General features: G+C 39.8%; 5 protein-coding genes across 8 annotated transcripts; 2 read left to right on the top strand and 3 right to left on the bottom strand.

The window, feature by feature from the left end:
- Positions 1-640: 640 nt before the first annotated feature.
- Positions 641-7,093, bottom strand: LOC143151816 (sodium/potassium/calcium exchanger 3). Its single transcript, XM_076321259.1, has 6 exons — positions 7,080-7,093; positions 6,475-6,994; positions 5,501-5,714; positions 4,762-4,941; positions 4,356-4,664; positions 641-3,491 (listed from the first exon to the last, which is right to left on the bottom strand). The coding sequence occupies exons 1-6, from the start codon at positions 7,091-7,093 to the stop codon at positions 3,196-3,198; spliced, it is 1,533 nt and encodes a 510-aa protein (XP_076177374.1). The 3' UTR covers positions 641-3,195.
- Positions 6,909-16,726, bottom strand: LOC143152289 (uncharacterized). Of its 3 annotated transcripts, none has more exons than XM_076322237.1 (8): positions 16,524-16,726; positions 16,356-16,451; positions 14,487-15,842; positions 14,243-14,409; positions 14,049-14,119; positions 12,173-12,268; positions 11,758-12,101; positions 6,909-6,971 (listed from the first exon to the last, which is right to left on the bottom strand). In XM_076322237.1, exons 3-7 carry the CDS (start codon positions 14,632-14,634, stop codon positions 12,056-12,058), a joined length of 528 nt encoding a protein of 175 aa, XP_076178352.1. In that variant the 5' UTR covers positions 14,635-15,842; positions 16,356-16,451; positions 16,524-16,726; the 3' UTR covers positions 6,909-6,971; positions 11,758-12,055. The 3 variants fall into 3 exon arrangements, with proteins under 3 accessions (XP_076178352.1, XP_076178353.1, XP_076178351.1); XM_076322238.1 differs by lacking the exon at positions 6,909-6,971 and adding an exon at positions 10,240-10,646 and having other exon boundaries at positions 12,169-12,268; XM_076322236.1 differs by lacking the exon at positions 6,909-6,971 and adding an exon at positions 10,240-10,646.
- Meigo (Solute carrier family 35 member B1 homolog meigo) lies at positions 7,189-10,522 on the bottom strand. The gene is made up of 2 exons (XM_076322234.1): positions 9,810-10,522; positions 7,189-9,627 (listed from the first exon to the last, which is right to left on the bottom strand). The coding sequence occupies exons 1-2, from the start codon at positions 10,194-10,196 to the stop codon at positions 9,046-9,048; spliced, it is 969 nt and encodes a 322-aa protein (XP_076178349.1). The 5' UTR covers positions 10,197-10,522; the 3' UTR covers positions 7,189-9,045.
- LOC143152286 (formylglycine-generating enzyme) lies at positions 10,462-12,027 on the top strand. 2 transcript variants are annotated; one of them, XM_076322231.1, is made up of 4 exons: positions 10,462-11,211; positions 11,293-11,464; positions 11,548-11,734; positions 11,813-12,027. In XM_076322231.1, exons 1-4 carry the CDS (start codon positions 10,623-10,625, stop codon positions 11,966-11,968), a joined length of 1,104 nt encoding a protein of 367 aa, XP_076178346.1. In that variant the 5' UTR covers positions 10,462-10,622; the 3' UTR covers positions 11,969-12,027. The 2 variants fall into 2 exon arrangements, with proteins under 2 accessions (XP_076178346.1, XP_076178347.1); XM_076322232.1 differs by having other exon boundaries at positions 11,548-11,747.
- On the top strand, positions 12,252-14,043 carry Pasi2 (Protein pasi2). Its single transcript, XM_076322235.1, has 4 exons — positions 12,252-12,854; positions 12,928-13,057; positions 13,162-13,493; positions 13,620-14,043. The coding sequence occupies exons 1-4, from the start codon at positions 12,657-12,659 to the stop codon at positions 13,719-13,721; spliced, it is 762 nt and encodes a 253-aa protein (XP_076178350.1). The 5' UTR covers positions 12,252-12,656; the 3' UTR covers positions 13,722-14,043.
- Positions 16,727-18,261: the final 1,535 nt, after the last annotated feature.

Raw genomic sequence — 18,261 nt, 5'->3', positions numbered from 1 at the left:
TATATAGACATATAGCGCGGGAGGTCAGGAGTGAACAATCGCGACGATACGAAACTTTTTTTAAACGGTTGACGAACGATCGATTCCTCGTGGGCATTTCTTGTCGCTTAAATCACCGATTCAAGTCGACGGGTGTTGCGTATATGTGTGTATATTATGTACATATACACGCACAAACACACATACAGACACACACACACACACACCTACACACACACACACACACACACACACACACACCTACACACATGTGTTTATATATATATATATATGCATATACATATATATATATATATATATATATATTTTTTGGCCGCGCGTTGTAGGTAGGTGGATAGCTGAACGTGCACAAAGATGGAAAACACTCTCCGAGTTTCGCGAATCTAAAAACGACTGTTCGAATGGGTTTCGACCATGGTCGTCCGCACGGTCGGTAGTCGGTTATCTTATCTCGTTAATAACACTCGCCTCGTCGCCTGGCTATCGTCTACCGCTTAGAGGGTTAATTAATATCGAAACACACACGAAAAATTGTGTCAACCGCAATAAAAATCGACGAAACTGATTAAATCGGCCCCGAGTCGAGATTCGAACCCGTCCTTAAATGTAGTCCATCGGTCGATTTGATCGTCGTCGCGTACAGCGGACAATGGATGGCAACCCGACCAAACAGACCGAGTAATCGAAGGAAACGCGAGAATTGCTCGTGAGTTCCGGCCGGAGAATTTGCATACGGGTTTCGCGTGTATCGTATCGAGCAACGTCCCGATAAACGATCCGCGAATCTTTTGTTCGAACGAAACGCAATCGTGACGTCACGTTGCATCCTACTTTCGAAACGTTATCGAACGATTTTTCGTCAGAATTAAATTACAGATCGATATCGGTTGTACGTGTGTTTATTTGCGTTACGCGCAGCCCGGGGAGATCAACGATACGATATTTTTCGGAGCCGCTTGGGTAGATCGAAGCGGTCGGTATCACCGAAACAGAAGCCTCGAGATACGACGTGTTCAATCAACGGGACACACTACTCCCGTGTCGCGAAACACGTCCGTAAATTTTCTCACGTAAGACACCACGGGCCACCCAGGTGCACAACGGTGGATGTGATAACGCGTGCACACGCATCTACCTACCTACCTACCTACCTACCTACCTACCTACCTATCCAAGTACACATAATTTACATACGCAGAATTTCACGTGTTGGCGGGACCATACGTATAAGTTTGACGAACACCGTAAAGATTCCTTTCGTTTTTCTGCGTTGCATGTGGCGTGTGCGTTAATTGTACGCGTCGTCACGACGCCGCTTCGAGAATAGACCACGCGGTTGCGTTTCGTGTATCAATGTCGTATTACCACCAACACGCCAACACCAGTTTTTTCCACGCTTTCGCCGATATAGTTTGTATCAGTGTTGGGCAAACACAGGTAATCTGATCGACGATCAACGATTACATTCGCCGACCGGTCAGTAATTATAACGAAGAAGCAGATACGATTAATTAAGAACGAAATGCAACCCAACGTACGTAACAGATTCGGTAATCGTTAATCGCGGAATGATTATACACTTTTTAATTATCATTGAATCGAATAAGTTAATAATAAAAAAGAGAGTTTAAAAAAAGAAAGAAAGTGAGAAGGGGAAGAGACGAGAAGAGAGAAGCCGATAAACGCTAAATAGAAGTAAAAAAGAAAAATGAAAAAAAAGTGAAAAAGAGAAAGGGAGATCTTTCACTGAACGATTGCGAATTAATTACTTAATTGTATTTACAGATTATAAATGTTACTTATGATTAACGATTCCTACGATCGTAATTACTTTTATTAATCCGTTAGGAAAGTAATCGCAAAATAATCAATTACTGCCCAACTCTGCTTTATATACATTACGGGTGTCGGAAGGTTTTCTCGCGAGGTGACGCGATACGGCCCGCCGTAAAAGTTTAATCGTTACATTCGTTCCGACCATGAACGTTCGAGGTAGCCAAGCTGCGAATCTTTCGGTGAGATTTTATCTAAAAATTTGTCCTAATCCGAAGCTCGACAGCGGAGCTCGAACATGCGTTCAGATTCTTTCTACTTAAGTGCGCGCGCGCGCACGCGCGCTTCTAATCTTGAATCCTACGCTTTCGTGCAGAGAAACCGACCGTTACACACGATTAGCGTGTCTTCGCCGATTAACGATTGTCCTGCTAAAACGTTTTCTCCTTTGGTCGAATTAATTCGTCGGATGCAAAAAAAAAAAATAAATTATTCTTTATTAAGAATGTACGTGTCAGCCCAGATTAAACCTGGTCCATGATTAACGACATCGGTCGATGGATACTTCGAGCCTATTTATTATTAACACGTTCTAATAGTCGATCGCTAGCGATGGGTCAATGGTATCATGTCGATACCAAATAATAAAGCACCATTTTATATCAAAACCAGTTTTGATACGAGAATGTATCGTTTTAACGATTCCCTAGGATCACGTGTACCCACATAATATCAATTTTCGATACTTCATTTTCTTAACGAATACCGTATACAAACCACCAGCGGGCATACCATTATAATAATCTATAAACAATAAGAAACGGAGTCAAATCGTTATAAAATAAATAGTTGAACAAAACGATACAGCTTCGAGTACCTATTACCTTTGATTAGATTTTGTAGTTAACTAATACGATATTGGTAACGAACGATTTTTATATTTGTTACAAAAATATCAATGTCGAGAATTGATATCACAATGCTTGGCATCTTATTAGCCGTTGATATTCAATCTTGTGTAATTTGACTTCCAATAGCTCGAGTATTGTCGTTCAATAATCTTATCAGTCCCATCGCTATCGATCGCCACCATCGTTCCTAACGATTTTCTTTTATTTTCTTTTGCGTATTTTGTTCCCTTTCGTTGCCTCAGTCGTCGTTGCGCCCACAACTGACGCTAGTACTCTTCGATGTTCGCATTCAGCGAGGAACACAAACCGAACAACGTGACACGTTTCGTGAGTATCGGTAGGTAAACAACACATTCGTTCCAATTGAATCGTTCTTCCGTCGATTGTCGTCGATCGCGCGCTCGTGAACGAAAAGAAGAAAAAAAAAATTGATCAAGATCGGCCACCTTTGTAACGGAGAACACTCGAAACGTTCGCAAAGTGTATTAAGTAACACGTGCGTGTGGTGATCTCACGAAAAAAGAATCTTCAGCTCGGCGAGTAAAGCGAACACTATAAATATTATGTACAACAAGAGGCATATGATGCCTACATTCTTGTTCAGCTTGAACTTAAAGAACGCTATCACCGAGAAAAGGACGATTATGCAAATTACTAACGAAAGAACGCTGTACGACAGGGCTCCCGAGACGATTACCACGTCTCTTCCAGTGACCAAACACTTTATCGTCCATGGTAGACCCAGACAGAGTAAGATGTCGAGAATATTCGCTCCCAACGTGTTGCTCATCGCCATGTTTCCGTCACCTGCGCAGACAGGAATCTTGAAATAATCGTCCTTCTATTCGTACTGTCCACGGCAGGCAAGAAGTCCCACGGATATAATCGATCAGCGTGCAGGGGACGCGCTAATGATACAGCAAACGCGCAAATTTTACCGGTTGATGTTTTCCGGAAAAATTACATTTAAAGTTTTCATAGGTTTTACCAAGACTTCTTGTAAGTACTGTTCGAAGCTGGAAAGAAGGCGAATGAAACGGTAAAAGGGGAAGAGGAGTCTCTGTGTCCCTACCACACGGCTAAGTAGTACTATTAGGAGCTAGAAAAAATATGAATGGAATGTTCACTCGCTTGTTCCATTTACTTAAGCGACTCAACTAGCAGTAAGGAGTATCAGGTTCTCTGTTATCGTTCTGGATCAGCTTTCGTGCCATTGGCCGGAACACGAATAGTAGAGAGAGACCTAAAGGCTCTCCCCTCCCCTCGATCGTGAAATTTCAGCCAATTGCTACGCGGTAGCAGGTAACCTGGCATTCCTTAATAGTAGTAGTGTAATCGCTTTAGCCATAGTACGCTAAAATTGTGTGCCAATGGAGGTGGAACCACTTTAACCAGTTAAACCTACAGTCCTTCGTCTTCTTTCCAGCTTTGTATAGTACTAGATAGCTTTGGTTAATAATACGATACAGCTAAAATGCGTAGAGGTAGAACCACGCTTCTATGTTAAATCAGACCCGCATTATTTAGCCTCGTCCTCTTTCCTGCTCCGAATAGTAGTTGAGACGTATCGAGATCGACCAAGATAGCGCAAAGCGAGCCCCTGTGCCTCGCAAAACTTCTTACAAGCTATGCACAGTACGTGAACAAATGAAGGGTAAAACACAGGCTTACCCTGTCTCGCTAAGATCACGATCGTCGCGAGTTCCGGTATGTTACCACCGGCTGCTAAGAAGGTGAGACCCATAATAGAGTCGGGGATCCCTATAGTGTCACCGACTACCGTCATCATCCAGGAGAGTAGGTAGGATGCTATCGCGATCCATATTACGCACATGACGAATGTCAACGGATACCATTTCCTCAAACCGTGACGTCTGGCGTCCGGTACTGTTATAAACAGTAAAAACTTCAACGGCCAAGTTAAGACGAACCAACATTTCCAGAAAATGTTTCTGTCCAATGGCCATTCGAACGGATTCTCTGCGAACGATAAAATAAAAAGATAGAGACGTCGAGATAAATAATAAATAAGAAAGATCTCGTTCCTGTTTGAAAGCAATCTAAAATACATAAATACCTAATTCCCCATCTTCCTCGAAAGCGTTCGATTTTCGTGCTTTCTCTGTACCATTTAGTCCATTTTGATGCCATTCCTGTCCGTCAATGTTGACAGTGTCTATACAACTCACGCTTAAACCGTTCCGAGCAAACAGCCTATAAGAACCCACCGGCGACGAGTTTTCGAGATCGCTGGAAACTAATCATCAAGATTACATTTCTTTTCATTCGATATCGATGAAACTGGACGAGTAGAACGAACGAAAATCTAACACCTGTTTGTATTCAACCAATTTGAGGAAAGGTACCGATAAGGCGATCTTTATCGAAACGTAAATTTTTTTTATAGACAATCTCACCGAACATATACGAAGGCTCGTTTAATTTTTTTGAAAAATATGGACAATTTACGAAAATTCCAATTTTTATATTTCTTCATCAATTGTTGAGGGTTTTTCAACGAGATATTGAGTCAAACCTTACTTGTCGGAATTTTTATTTCAAAAAAATAGAAAAATCGGATTCAGATTTATTTTTATCGGAAATAATCCGATAATTCTTTTGTGAAAATAAATATAACGATATGGAAGGTTATTTTTTCAGTAGAGGATTAAATAGTCATCGGTGCGATAAGGATTGCTCTCACTTGCAACTGCACAAATTCGCGCTGAACAAACAGAGTCAGCGACGAAGCCGACGCGTCTTCAAAACGGGGTAAAGTTGGTTGCGTACAAACTATATATACCGTGTACACTCACGTCGCACTATGGAGCCTGTACGTCGATCGGAGAAAATATGCACGATGTATTTACCACCAAACAGCAGGGCCACGTAAAGGAAGAACAAAATCAATAAAATCGTTGCTTCGTACCACTTGATCAGGCCGTCCCACATTACTATTACTAAAGTTCCAACAGATATCACGTACACAATACAATCTCGTGACAATACTTGCCATTGTAACGGGATCGCCTGTCGAAAGTTCGTAAAAGGTATTAAAAAGAATAGAGATAAAAAAGAAAAGAGGGAACGTTCCACAGGTATGATCCCTCCCAACGAAGATGACAAAGATACGCGGAAGAAAGTATCGATGATCGAGTAATTCTAATTACAAAACCTAGAGCAAATAAGATCAAATAGATGGATTCTAGTGCCGATAATGGAGATGCTTATCGCTTTTTATCTACTGTCGGTATATGTATTCGAGAAATCTTTATCCGCGTTCGGCGAAACATCAAGGCCGCTTGTTACCCCCTTCGGGTGTCCAGCGATCGGTTTTACTATATTTGTTGGTTTTAACGAATATGCATCAGGTCCCGCGAAAAAATAGATTGTTTGGAACGACACATTTCAAAATAACTTTGTTATTTTGGTCGTTGTTAAAGTTAATCGCGTTAAATATAATTTTCACAGAAGTGAAAATTCAGTCTCCGCGAATTGAATCTCGGTCGAAAACGTAGCTCTAAGATTTGCTTTTATTTTATTTTTCTCATCGAAATAAACGTTGAGAGGTTATCGAACAGCGATCGTTTCGCGAAATAAAAATACGTACATCGAAATATTCGGAGTGTACCGAGAATCGCGGTACAGCCACGAAGACGATTCTACGTGTAAAAATATATCGAGAAGAAAGAACATTTATATGAGTCGACTAATTAAGTGTATCATGATTTTCCGTACACCCTGTATGTATTACTACCTGTTAAGAACGAGATCATTGTTATGTACTTACGTGAAGGGTGACCAACGCACCGCAAGCCGGTGTTGCGAATGTGTCGAACACGGCACTGCCGACAACGGTCCCTACACCAAGGTCCGACTTGGTGAGAAACGTGCCGATTACGTTTACAAACATCTCGGGAAAGGCGCTGGCCATCGCGAGGAACGTTGCCCCGGCGATGTCCGAGCTTATTTTCATGCCCTTGCATATACGATAAAGGCTCGGTAGCAGGTAATCGTCACAAACGAACGCTATTAATACAAAACAGTAGAATCCGAGGAACGCGTGCAACACTACGGCCCCGTAACGGCGTTGCTCGGAAGTAAACAGATCGCGCGGGAAATCCACGTTTTCTTCTTTCGTCTCTTCCGTTTGCTCGATCGTGTCGTCCGTGAACAGATGTTTCCCGTGGTTCCCGACCAGTGGTCGCTCGTCATCATTTCTCGCCAATTTCGTCCTTTCGATTTCGCGCGAACTAATTGTGTTCGACGAATCGTCCAAGAGCGTCTCTACAACGAAACAATGCTTCTTTCTTTATTCGGCCAATCGAGAATCGGCGCGCGGGATTCAAAGAATGTGAGACACACGTGGAAAATGAGAAAGGGAGGGGGGGACACATTGTCGCGCTCATCATCATCGATCGAAGCATACATTTGCATCGTTATTCGCTTCGCCACGGATAATTAACAGTAAACACATCGGCGAGTATATAAATAAATACATGAATAATAAATTACAGGGTAAATTTAATTTGAATATACACACGCATATGTATATCTATGTACATACAGAGAAATATATATATGTATACATAAACGTCGTCCAAATCGACCAAGTTTTCAGCACTCACCGTTCCCGAGAAACGCACAAGTACCCGGGAAGCACACAGATAACACAACGATCCACGCGCAACATCTGAAATACCGTATATTCATTCTGCGACTAATCGTTCAGATTATGTCTAACAATACATCGACCTTCGATGCGACTTCTTTACTGAAATACGGTAACCGCTTCTTTGAAGAAGCAGTTTGCGCACTTATGGTACATTCGACTGATTACGCTCCCTTCCTAACGACCGTTCGCGCGTCGCTATTATCTGCTTGACCATCGTTGACGTCCTCGACGGTGTTGATAACAATAGCGAAATCCCATTTGAAAAAAATATTTTACGCGAAACAATATCGTACGGTTCGTAAACGGTGAAGCGGTAGTGTCCCGTGGAGCGTATCGTAGTAATTTGTACGTTTGTTCGCTTCGTTGACGGTTTTCTCGATAATTTATTGCTTATCCAGTATACGATAGGCTTTTGTGGCTACAATTTCGAGCGGAAGTAAAAGGAAGGCATGAAGAAATCGCTTCCACGTTAAGAAAACGCACTCGGTCGCACGTGGAACGATTGTACAGTGGTTCCTACCTTAAGTGTGCGTTCCTCGAGACCGAAGAGCCACATTTATCAAATGGGACAACGTTCTTTGTGTTTTTACCGTTCGCTTCGAACGCATATATCCCCGCGATACTGACGTTCTTGTTTGTATTTATATTTACCGTGAGTCAGAAACGAATTCTAGAGTCCGAAACAATCTCACGAATATCCGAAAAATAAACACATCGTAGCCTTGGTAAATATTGTCCAAATTATATCACGTTTAATCTCATTTTAATCGGAAAGATATCGCGAAAATGTTTAAAAAAAAAATTGTACGCAAAAAAAAAGCAAAATATAGAAAAGTTTTTTAGTATTATTTTACACGGATATTTTATCCCCCTTTAGTAACGGGGATAACATTTTCACATTTAACGTGAGGTCCTTTAGCACATTTAAGGCGGGAATACTGCATATCTTTATCGTGGATTCATGTTTACCCACGTGAATCGTAAGTTACGATACTGTTTGTGTTGTTTCGCAATATATCGGATTTGCATAAGATATGCTTGTCGATATAATTTATGGTAGCCCTCGTATTAGAAAAATTGTGGAATAAAAAAAATTCGAAAAGTAGAGTAAACTCGTAGAAAATGTAACTATTCGAAAAACGACACAATCTGTGCGTCAATTTTGTGTTAAGGTACACACGTATAAATAGTGGTGAGCGCGATGATCGCGCTACACGGAGGTTCACCTAAAGCGTTGATGCGATTCGGTTCCCGGTGGCCCCCTCGATAACGTGCGAAGATGGTCACTGTGGTGGGTTTTAATGGGTAGGCCTCGCATCCGGACGTTTCGCTTGAAAGAAATCCCACACTTTCCCTGACCCCTCCCCAAGGGGTCAGGGAAGTCTTCCGAAGGTTTCCTCCACGTAAAAAAAAAAGGTACACACATATACACGTACACATACGCATGTACACATGCACGTACATATAATATAGGCGTATTAGTCTCCGGAACGTAATGTAAACATTTCTTTCGATATTCCATTTACGAAACAACATACAGAACACCGTAACATTAATCCCTTACTGTGTCAACCGACGATCGTGATCGTATTATGAAGTATACAGTGTACATGCGTCGAAGTACAAAATTGTGCCATAGTATGACGATTTACGATCCCACACGATAGGGAGTTGGCATTTAGTTTCTTACATTACTACATTTTTCTTGATCGACTTGTCTTTACCAAACATAGCATCTAGAAGCAATCCCGTAAACACCGCAAATGTACCTATCCACTGTCTAAATGCCAATGTATTACCAAAAATAAGTATCGAACCTAAAACTGTAAAGAATTTTCTAGTAGTAGTTATTATTGAACATGGTAATGGGCCAAATTCTACAACCGTAAGAAATATAAAGTACTGTCCAAATGCACCCGCTACAGACAAAGTAATTATGAGCCACAGAGTGGATGGATATCTGCATATAAACTGGATAAATTCAAAAAATTCTCCAGAAATCAGGATGACAGCACTGCTGAATATTACAGACCATATATTCATGTTCATCATCATGTGTCCAGACTTGGAATTATACTCTGCCCTCATTCGTTCCTGTATGGCACTAGTTAAACCATCCATAGTTAACGACAATAACAATAATAGTTCTCCAAATGCATATGCCGTTTGTGCTTCAGCTTGTTTGCTTGACGCGCCGTCTTTGAACATGAACAAAACTACACCAATCACAACTAAGAAGACAAAAAAGTACTTCTTAATTGGATAAACCTGCAAGGTAATGTACCAATTATTACAATGAATTTCCCAAAATTATTGACTTTAGCGTATGTTAAATTTGAGAGTATCAACAAATTGGAAAATTTGTCAATCTTAAAGACCATAAATTAGTTGAAAAAGAAAAAAAACAATAGAAGAATGATAGAGTCAAATAAGCAGGACAAAGACGATACCTTGTTTCCCAGCAGTACTCCAAGTATCATCACTGGAATTGGTTTACCAGCTTTTCCAACTACTTGAGTTGGATAACTGACAAACTGTAAAGCCATGTTACTACAAACCATAGCCAGTAAATATGTGAGAGCAGATATCGCGTAATATGTTGTTGGAGTAGTATCTTCACCCTGTTTCATGACTGTCAATAAAATAGTCTTTGCAAAGAGGTAATTGATCAAGCATTGAGTAAAAACCAAAGTAAACATATAAGTAAACTTTTCACTGTTCTTTTCATCTCCGTATTGTCCCCGGGTGATTTTTTCTTGTAAGATGGCATAGTGGAAGTAACATACAAAAACACCGAGGGTACAGAGCAACAGTTTGAAACGCCGCGAAGAATCCATTGTGATTGTACACCCGTAGTATATTAAACTGATCACGAATATCTCTGTTTTGATGTGGCTTTATTCATGGATCAAACTCGCGCCAAAAGTAAAAATTATCTAAACATTCTACACAAATGACACGTATATGGTACGTGGCAATTAACGATAGGTTATGTTTCACGCGAATCACACGCGACCACATCGTACGCTCGCAAAAATCAACGCGTTGATAGATGGCAGCATCTCTGATTTCTCTACAATCTTCCCACCATTGACTTTGCCGACATTGGTATCGTCTGCCACGGAAAATGACGCGTTAGTCGTCGACTGTGGTGTTCCTTTAAGTTCATCGTTGATAATTATTTGTGATTCTTCCAATCGTTGTCGAACAATCGACCTATGTTGCTTTCCCGATTTTGCGTATAAATATTTTCCAATCGCAAAATGAAGAATTCAATACGATCGATTCTGAAAGCGAAATTAGCCGTATTATTTGTTTACGTAAGCATGGTGCTTATGTTGTGTCGTATAGCGGGAAGCTTTGAAAATGATCATTCGAATGAAGAATCTTTTCACTGTGGGCAGACATCAAGTAGGCAAATGAAACAAATAGATGCAACCCGAGATTATTGTCCGGTGACAAACGATGCTCCTCGTGTATTTGCGAAAGAAAAAAACATCAATCGTGTAGATCGTTTGAAAAATATGGTTCAGATAGAGCCGGGCACTTTCACGATCGGAACGAACGATCCAATTTTCGTAGCTGATGGTGAAGGACCTAAACGACGAGTACATCTCGATAGTTTTTACATGGACGAATTGGAAGTGAGTAATCGTGAATTTTCGGCGTTTATCGACACGACCGGTTACCGGACGGAGGCTGAAACGTTCGGAGATTCTTTCGTGTTCGGTGGTCTATTGAAAGAAGAAGTCAGAGTGAATATACCGGTCGTCGTTGCTCGGGCTCCTTGGTGGTTACAGGTAAAAAATGTGACTTGGAAGCATCCGGAAGGTCCTGGTTCTGATATAACGCGTACGTATACTCTGCTCTCCTTTTTCTGATCGTTCAAGATTCTCTATTGGGAGTAGCAGCATATAAAATCAAATGATCCAGATAGGATGGACCATCCCGTTATTCATGTATCGTGGAACGATGCTGTTGCGTATTGCGATTGGTTAGGGAAAAGATTACCTACAGAAGCAGAATGGGAAGTGGCTTGTCGAGGGGGGCTCTCCGATAGATTATATCCGTGGGGCAATAAGTTGATTCCGAATGGTCAATACAGGTAAAAAGGAAAGCAAAAACAAGTGACACACTTACCGAGATTTATTTCGTGACTAGAACGTACTGAAACGGAATGATTTTCAGAGCGAACACGTGGCAGGGTGATTTTCCAAAAAATAATACTATAGAGGACGGATACGAGAGTACTTCGCCTGTCACAGAATTCCCGCGAAACAAATACGGGCTGCGTAACATGATAGGAAATGTTTGGGAATGGACGGCCGATTGGTGGACGATCGACGATACAAAACGTGGTGGACCCACGAATCCCGTATGCGTAAATTGTACTTATACCTTCTCATTTTTTTTCCGTAGCGATATTTCTTTACGAAGTGAAACGTGTTTCCAGACTGGCCCATCACACGGTACAGACAAGGTAAAGAAAGGTGGTTCCTACCTTTGTCACGAGAGCTATTGCTTTAGATATAGATGCGCCGCGCGAAGTCAAAATACACCTGACACAACGGCTGGAAATCTTGGTTTCAGATGCGCCTTATCTGTTTGATTTTTATTAAACAAAATAATCAGTTCTTTTCTGAATAAACAATCCTCGGATATCTTCCACTTTGTGTTTTCTTTTTCCTTGGTTGTGTTACTCGACTGGTTTAAATCGAGTAATCGGTTGCATTCCGTGCGAACTAAATTATCACATATTATAGTCTATATATATAGTCTATCCGTTTACCTAATTGTAAGTCCACCTACTTACGCACTCCTATGTTTACTTCGGATGCATTCGACTCTTTTCGACATGTCTCGGTTCGACTGATTTAAACTATCGGGCGTCGGCTCGTGATCAACGACACTGAAATGGTGAGTGTAAATGTGACTTTATGTTTACATTTTCAAGAAATAGATTAAATTTTCTCATGCAATCGTGATTATATGTAGAACACATTTGTGTGTATTTCTTTTAAATAGTGTTGATTGCACAAACCTTGGTGCGAAATAATTCTACACGAATTCTGTGGCTTAACCTTATTGTATACGACACAAGAAAAAAATCGTTTCAAAATATTGTCAACTCTTTATATGATAAAGAAGGGACAACAGAGTAAACAGGAAGAAGTAGAAAGATAAAGAACACGATTAAATTTCAAAGAAGATCGAAGACAAATTCAGAAGAAATTGTACAAAATTAAGGTTATTGGTTCAATTATATCACGGTGGTAATTTTTTGACGGAACAACACAATGAATTACGGAAAAAAATCACCTAGCATGGGCACACCTTCGGTATATTCGCACGTTACCACACGTAGCAGTGCAAATTTAAAATCTTCGCGATCTGTACGTAGCGTCAAAATACCCTGGTATCAGAAGCCAATTTTGACACATGCTTACGTACTCGACATTCAAAGGGGCGCTATGCTTACAGCGGCATATTCACTTGTAAGTATTAAATTGATCAACTATATATTGGATTCTGACAAATTTATAATAATCAATATATATATTTTTGTAGTGTTTGGCCATTTTCACAATTTGTACCTCGATATTTGACCTTTACTGTCTTTCCCAAGCTGCACCAGGTTCAACACACTATGGTTACTATGTAATATCCTACGAATTTGTCTACGTGGGTAATCGACATGGTGAGAATAATATGTAAAGCTATGAAATTTTATCAAATGTAGATAATAAAACCAAAGAAAGAACGCACAGACACACAAAACTCTGATTCATTGTTTTATTTCAGTTCGTAATGCACTTGTTGTTTTTGCCCTATTCTCTACTCTTGGGGCAGCAGCAGTTTTTGCGACATCTTTAATATTGATAGCTGCTTTGCGAAAGGAACATGAAAAAAAAATGGTACCTTGGCTGTATAGTTTCGCAGCTTTCACTTGTTTTAGATTGTTTGCATTTTTATTCTTTAGTACAGTAAATGACATGATATTTGCCTATAATATCATGATGTGTCTTCTGTGGGTGGTATTTATTGTCACTTCTGTTTACGGATGGTTAATCGTATACTCTCTATATGTGGAATTATGCGATCTTACAAGATTAGAAGACTTGGCACATTTAAGAGTAAGTATTCCCTAAAGTATTTGAAAAAGAAATACTTCTACTCCTTGATTTGTGTTTCTTTTTTGCGCTATCCGTGAGGCTTTTTTGAAAATTCTAACATAAGCAATTGACGGATTTCAATTTCAGATTGGCACCATGCAGTCGTTAAATGCGTCTACCACTCACTCCATCGCTGGTTCTCGGCCAACAACACCTCATAGTGCGGTATCGACGATGCCAGCCAATTAAATATGAAAATTGTCATCATCGTTATCTATCACCGTGTTCAATGCAAAAGAAGAAAGGCTAGCCTGACCTAAATATTGACTCAATACGATGCACATCTACATTAACCGTGCATCTGTTGTCTGCCTGTTCTCGTTCTCCAACCGTCCATTTGTTGCAAATTCCGTCCAGAATTAAATTAAATGTAGGATTGTAAGTGTACGAAGCCGAGCGAGATTCTCAAAATCTTATATTAGTCGAAAAGATGAATCTCTTGATTACTTATATTTACATTAACTTTTATTACGTCTTTTATTTTTATTAATAAAATTTGTCCGAATATATACTCACGGTTGTCTTTCTCTTTGTCCGTTGTACGTACATTTTACTAATTCGTTATTCCATGTTATACTGAACAGTTTCTAGTTAATGTAAAATTTTTTAATTTTAACATAAAGTCGAAAAGAAGAAGTGTACAAAATTATCTATCGAGCGATAAAACATTGGTTAAATAACTGGCGTTTAAATTAAATAAAATCGATTACCTGACTGGGATCGGATTCGATGAGACCTTGAACGTGATGGGAAACTTGTACTCGATTCACTCCTCCTCGATGAATTGGCATTGAAATCCAAACTTGTCTCTCGAACCGAAATCTTATAGTTGTAGGTGTAACCTTAAGACATTGCTTTTTATTGGATCCGTCCGTCTCTGTTGCAACATTCATAGAATTGAAGTACAATCGTGTCACCGAATCAAAAATTAGCATAACTATAAGAACAACATACGATTCGATTTCTTCGAAATCTGGGTGTGGAGAATACGTTCTGTACTCGGAAGAAGTTCCATCGACGTTAACAGCATTTTGATGAAAATTCGCAGAACTCTGGTTCGATTGTATGATGGATAATAGAGATCGGTTAGCTCCACTCGCATAGCGCATCAACATAAGGAAAATCGTGTACAAAAAATCAATGGTTATTCCGATAATGATTAATAAGAAAATACCGAAAGCTATAAATATTCGCCAAAGTACTCCGAAAGTAGCTGTTAGTACGTACAAGGCGATCGCGAGACACATTTTCTACAAAAACGGTTTCCAATCGTTCGACCGTTTACATGTTTTATTTAATTCGTTTATTCGCCCGTTGTCTTGCAATCACGTCGTTATTTCCCATTTTCACGACAAAGTAATAACAAAGAAACGTCGGATGTATCGAGAATAGCTAACAACGAGATCTCGAAAGATAGATATTTGTCGATAGATCCAACATTTCTTTGTGGATAATATAATGCAGTATTTGTTCACTCTGAGAGGTAAACGCTCTCCCCATTCGCAGTCAGTCAGAGATTGTCGGCCATTGTCACGCATACGTGATCTCATTCTTTCGTTCGTACAAGTTCGATACAATTGATACTTATTTAACTTTCCTCGACAATAGAAGTATGCAGCTATTGGTAATATTTTAATATCTTTGGTAAAAGTCTGATTTTACAAATTTACAACGAAAAAAAACTTCCTGGAGGTAGGCAGCAGTCTTTACGTGAAATGTGCACCGGTCATTGTGTTAAATACTGTACGTGTAAGTTCATTAAACGTGCAGTGCTGTCAATTTTCCATGACAGATGAACGTTATCTCGACGTTATCGCTCCGTGTAACGATCTTAATTTTGCAATTTAATAGTACCGATAATGCAACTCTTTTATTCGGTACTGCTGCGTTTAATAAGTAACCGAAGACGTAAATAAATAACTTTTGCGAAATCATTTAAAGCGAGATAACGTGTAACATACGAGCAACGATATTTCTACATCGTGCTGCCCCCTCTCCGTGTTCTTTTCTATTTCGAAAACGAATAAAAGCAGGCCCGTGGATTGCTTAATGCTGATTTGGGATGATAATTAAATGTGGCGTAACATCGATGCAAAATTGCAAACGAGGCTTTTCTAAAGGAATGTGCTTCGAAGTAGGTGAATGTCACAAATAGCGTATACTTACGTTTGTTTCGGGTGTGCTTTTACGATCGTAACAGAAACGAGAATAGAAGCACGACTTTTTTTCTTTTCGCACGTTGTCCCGATATCTCACGTCATGTATACAAATTACACTCGATTCGGTGTCTCATTCAGCAACAACGTCCTCCTGAAAACAAAAGGGAAACGATGTTCTTTTCTATAATAAAAGAAAAGATTAACTGATATGTAAAAATGGCGCTGCGGACACTGTTTCAATAATTTATCGTTTATCAATTATGCAACAGGAACATTAAATAACATAAAAACTTAATCGAGAATTGTATCATTAATGGTAATGAAGGCGTTGACAGATTTAAATGCCGCGCGATAAGAGAGCCAAATATCGATGGAACGCGCAGTCTACTCGAGAGGACCGTGGACAACGATGTATTTGTGAAAGAAACCTAAAGCGCCGAAAGATGCAAATACGACCATCAAGACTTGGAATCGAGACAGTTATAGAACTGATTTATTAGGTTCCATTTAAATGAAACATTTTAAAATTAATGCACCACCATTACGAATACCCATGGAAGCGGACGAAGAAACGTTCTCGAGAATAAAAACTTAGGCACTTATTATTTCTCGTGTATTTTATAATTCCAGTTTAGATTGTGGCAAAAAAACCTGAGTTCTCTACCTGAGTTCGGTCTCGATTCTCGAATTTTATGCAAGTCACTGCTCCAACCGGTCATCGTGCGCAACTGGCGCGGTTTTCTGTAAATTGTTCAGCTTTCTGCGAGAAAATGTTAATAATTACGCGCGCTCGGGAGAAATGGAATAGTAATAGTACAATTATTTAAATTACCCCGAGTATCGGCTATAGTGGCCGATAACGTACGAAAGGAGCGCCATTGAAATAAGGTACGCGTATGTACTGTGCGCAGTTGAGAAGATGACCTTCGGGTGGCCTTCGAAGATTTGCAAAAAATTACTCGACGTTGTCCAAATTCCCCTTATACACGGTGCAATGCATCGTTTTTTTCCAATCCAGAAGTTATCTTTCCAACATTTAGCTACGAGGATATTCAATGTTACTTGCACGTGTAAATATTACACGTTTGACGAGGGTGAGGGTACAGAATTAGTGATTGGGATGCTTGGAACTTCTCCTACGTGTTCCATATCCGATTCCAGCCAATGACGCCGCCCTGGAAAAAAAAGAAGTGACGATTAGTGGATTGTACGTTTGTCCATTACGAAGAAAAATTATGCGCGTAAACGTCAGCCGTGCCCAAAAAGCATGGAACGAACTCTTCGACGTTTATGTGGAAGTTTATGCAATTTGTTGAGCGATGCCACGCGATTCCAAGAACACGTAGTATTACCACGTATCTACACTATGTATACACATTTCGGAGTGTTCTTTTTGTCTTCGATGCGTGTTTTGCAATTCGAGGAGAGTTCAAATAAACCGTTTGCGTTTGAACTGCGTGGTAGCAAACACGATCTCACGCCGGCTTCGATTTCAAAATTTCGGAATAACAATTTTGTTTAAAAAAAAAACAAAAAAAAAACAAAACAAAAAAGTGACAAAGTAAATGTAACTGCAACTAGAGAACGTGGAAGGAAAAAAATTTCCGAAGTACTATAATAGACGTTAATTGGCCATTTTTTGTACATCGATGGTGTACGTGACTTAATATTGATACGTTTGTATAAATATGTTGTTGTATCGATCGGACGTTGAAATAACAATGTAAACAACACGGTGATCGTTGACGTGGGTAGGAGGAAAAACAATATGCAGACCGGTTCAAATGAATTAGTGAAGATCACTTAGAGGCGGTCGGTATCGACTGTCGTTAATTAATATGGAAAAAAAAGGGAGAAGAAAGAAAAAGAGGAAAATTCCCAAGGAAGTCACGCGTTATTGACTGTCTGAGCAACAACGAGATGCTCGTTAACAATTAACGGTACAATTGGCTGTGCGATTGGTCCTTGAAGGTCGCTGAGAATTATACATCTCCCTCCCCTTAACCCTCTATCGATTCATTGTCGAGATCGAGATTTAACGAATTCGAGTCTAGTGCACCGCTATCGGAAAAAAATATTCTATTCGGAATAGCCAATTCTAGTACAATTCCACCAGAGGCCATGACTTTGCGAACCTTTTTAGAACCCAGAGAAAGGATCGCCATTGCATCTCGCGCAAGTATTTAAATGGACACCATTCGGTGACTTCAATGCCTGCATAATGCGTATTATTTGTATTAATCGTAGCTGAAAAGTTCGAGCATGTCCATTTTCTTGTAAAAATTAATTAAGCACGTAAGATACAATATTTGTTGCAATAACATTTCGTACAGTGCGATACGGTTTTTCCCCCCCGAGGGTATGCACGAACTTCATCAATAGACAAAAATAATAAAAACAACAAATATTGCAACTCATAAAATATATAACTAGGCATTTTCCATCGCGACACTGCTGCTCTGCGCAGTTTATTTTTCATCATCCTCTAATGTCCTTAGTTAATCCATTACTCTTACTAGCAGTTGGTAATTCATTATCGATGCTTTATGTACGAGGTCGAAGATAAGATA

The sequence above is a fragment of the Ptiloglossa arizonensis genome, chromosome 10 (assembly GCF_051014685.1).
Source record: "Ptiloglossa arizonensis isolate GNS036 chromosome 10, iyPtiAriz1_principal, whole genome shotgun sequence".
Lineage (NCBI taxonomy): Eukaryota > Metazoa > Arthropoda > Insecta > Hymenoptera > Colletidae > Ptiloglossa > Ptiloglossa arizonensis.
This window is presented reverse-complemented; position numbering and strand designations above follow the sequence as displayed.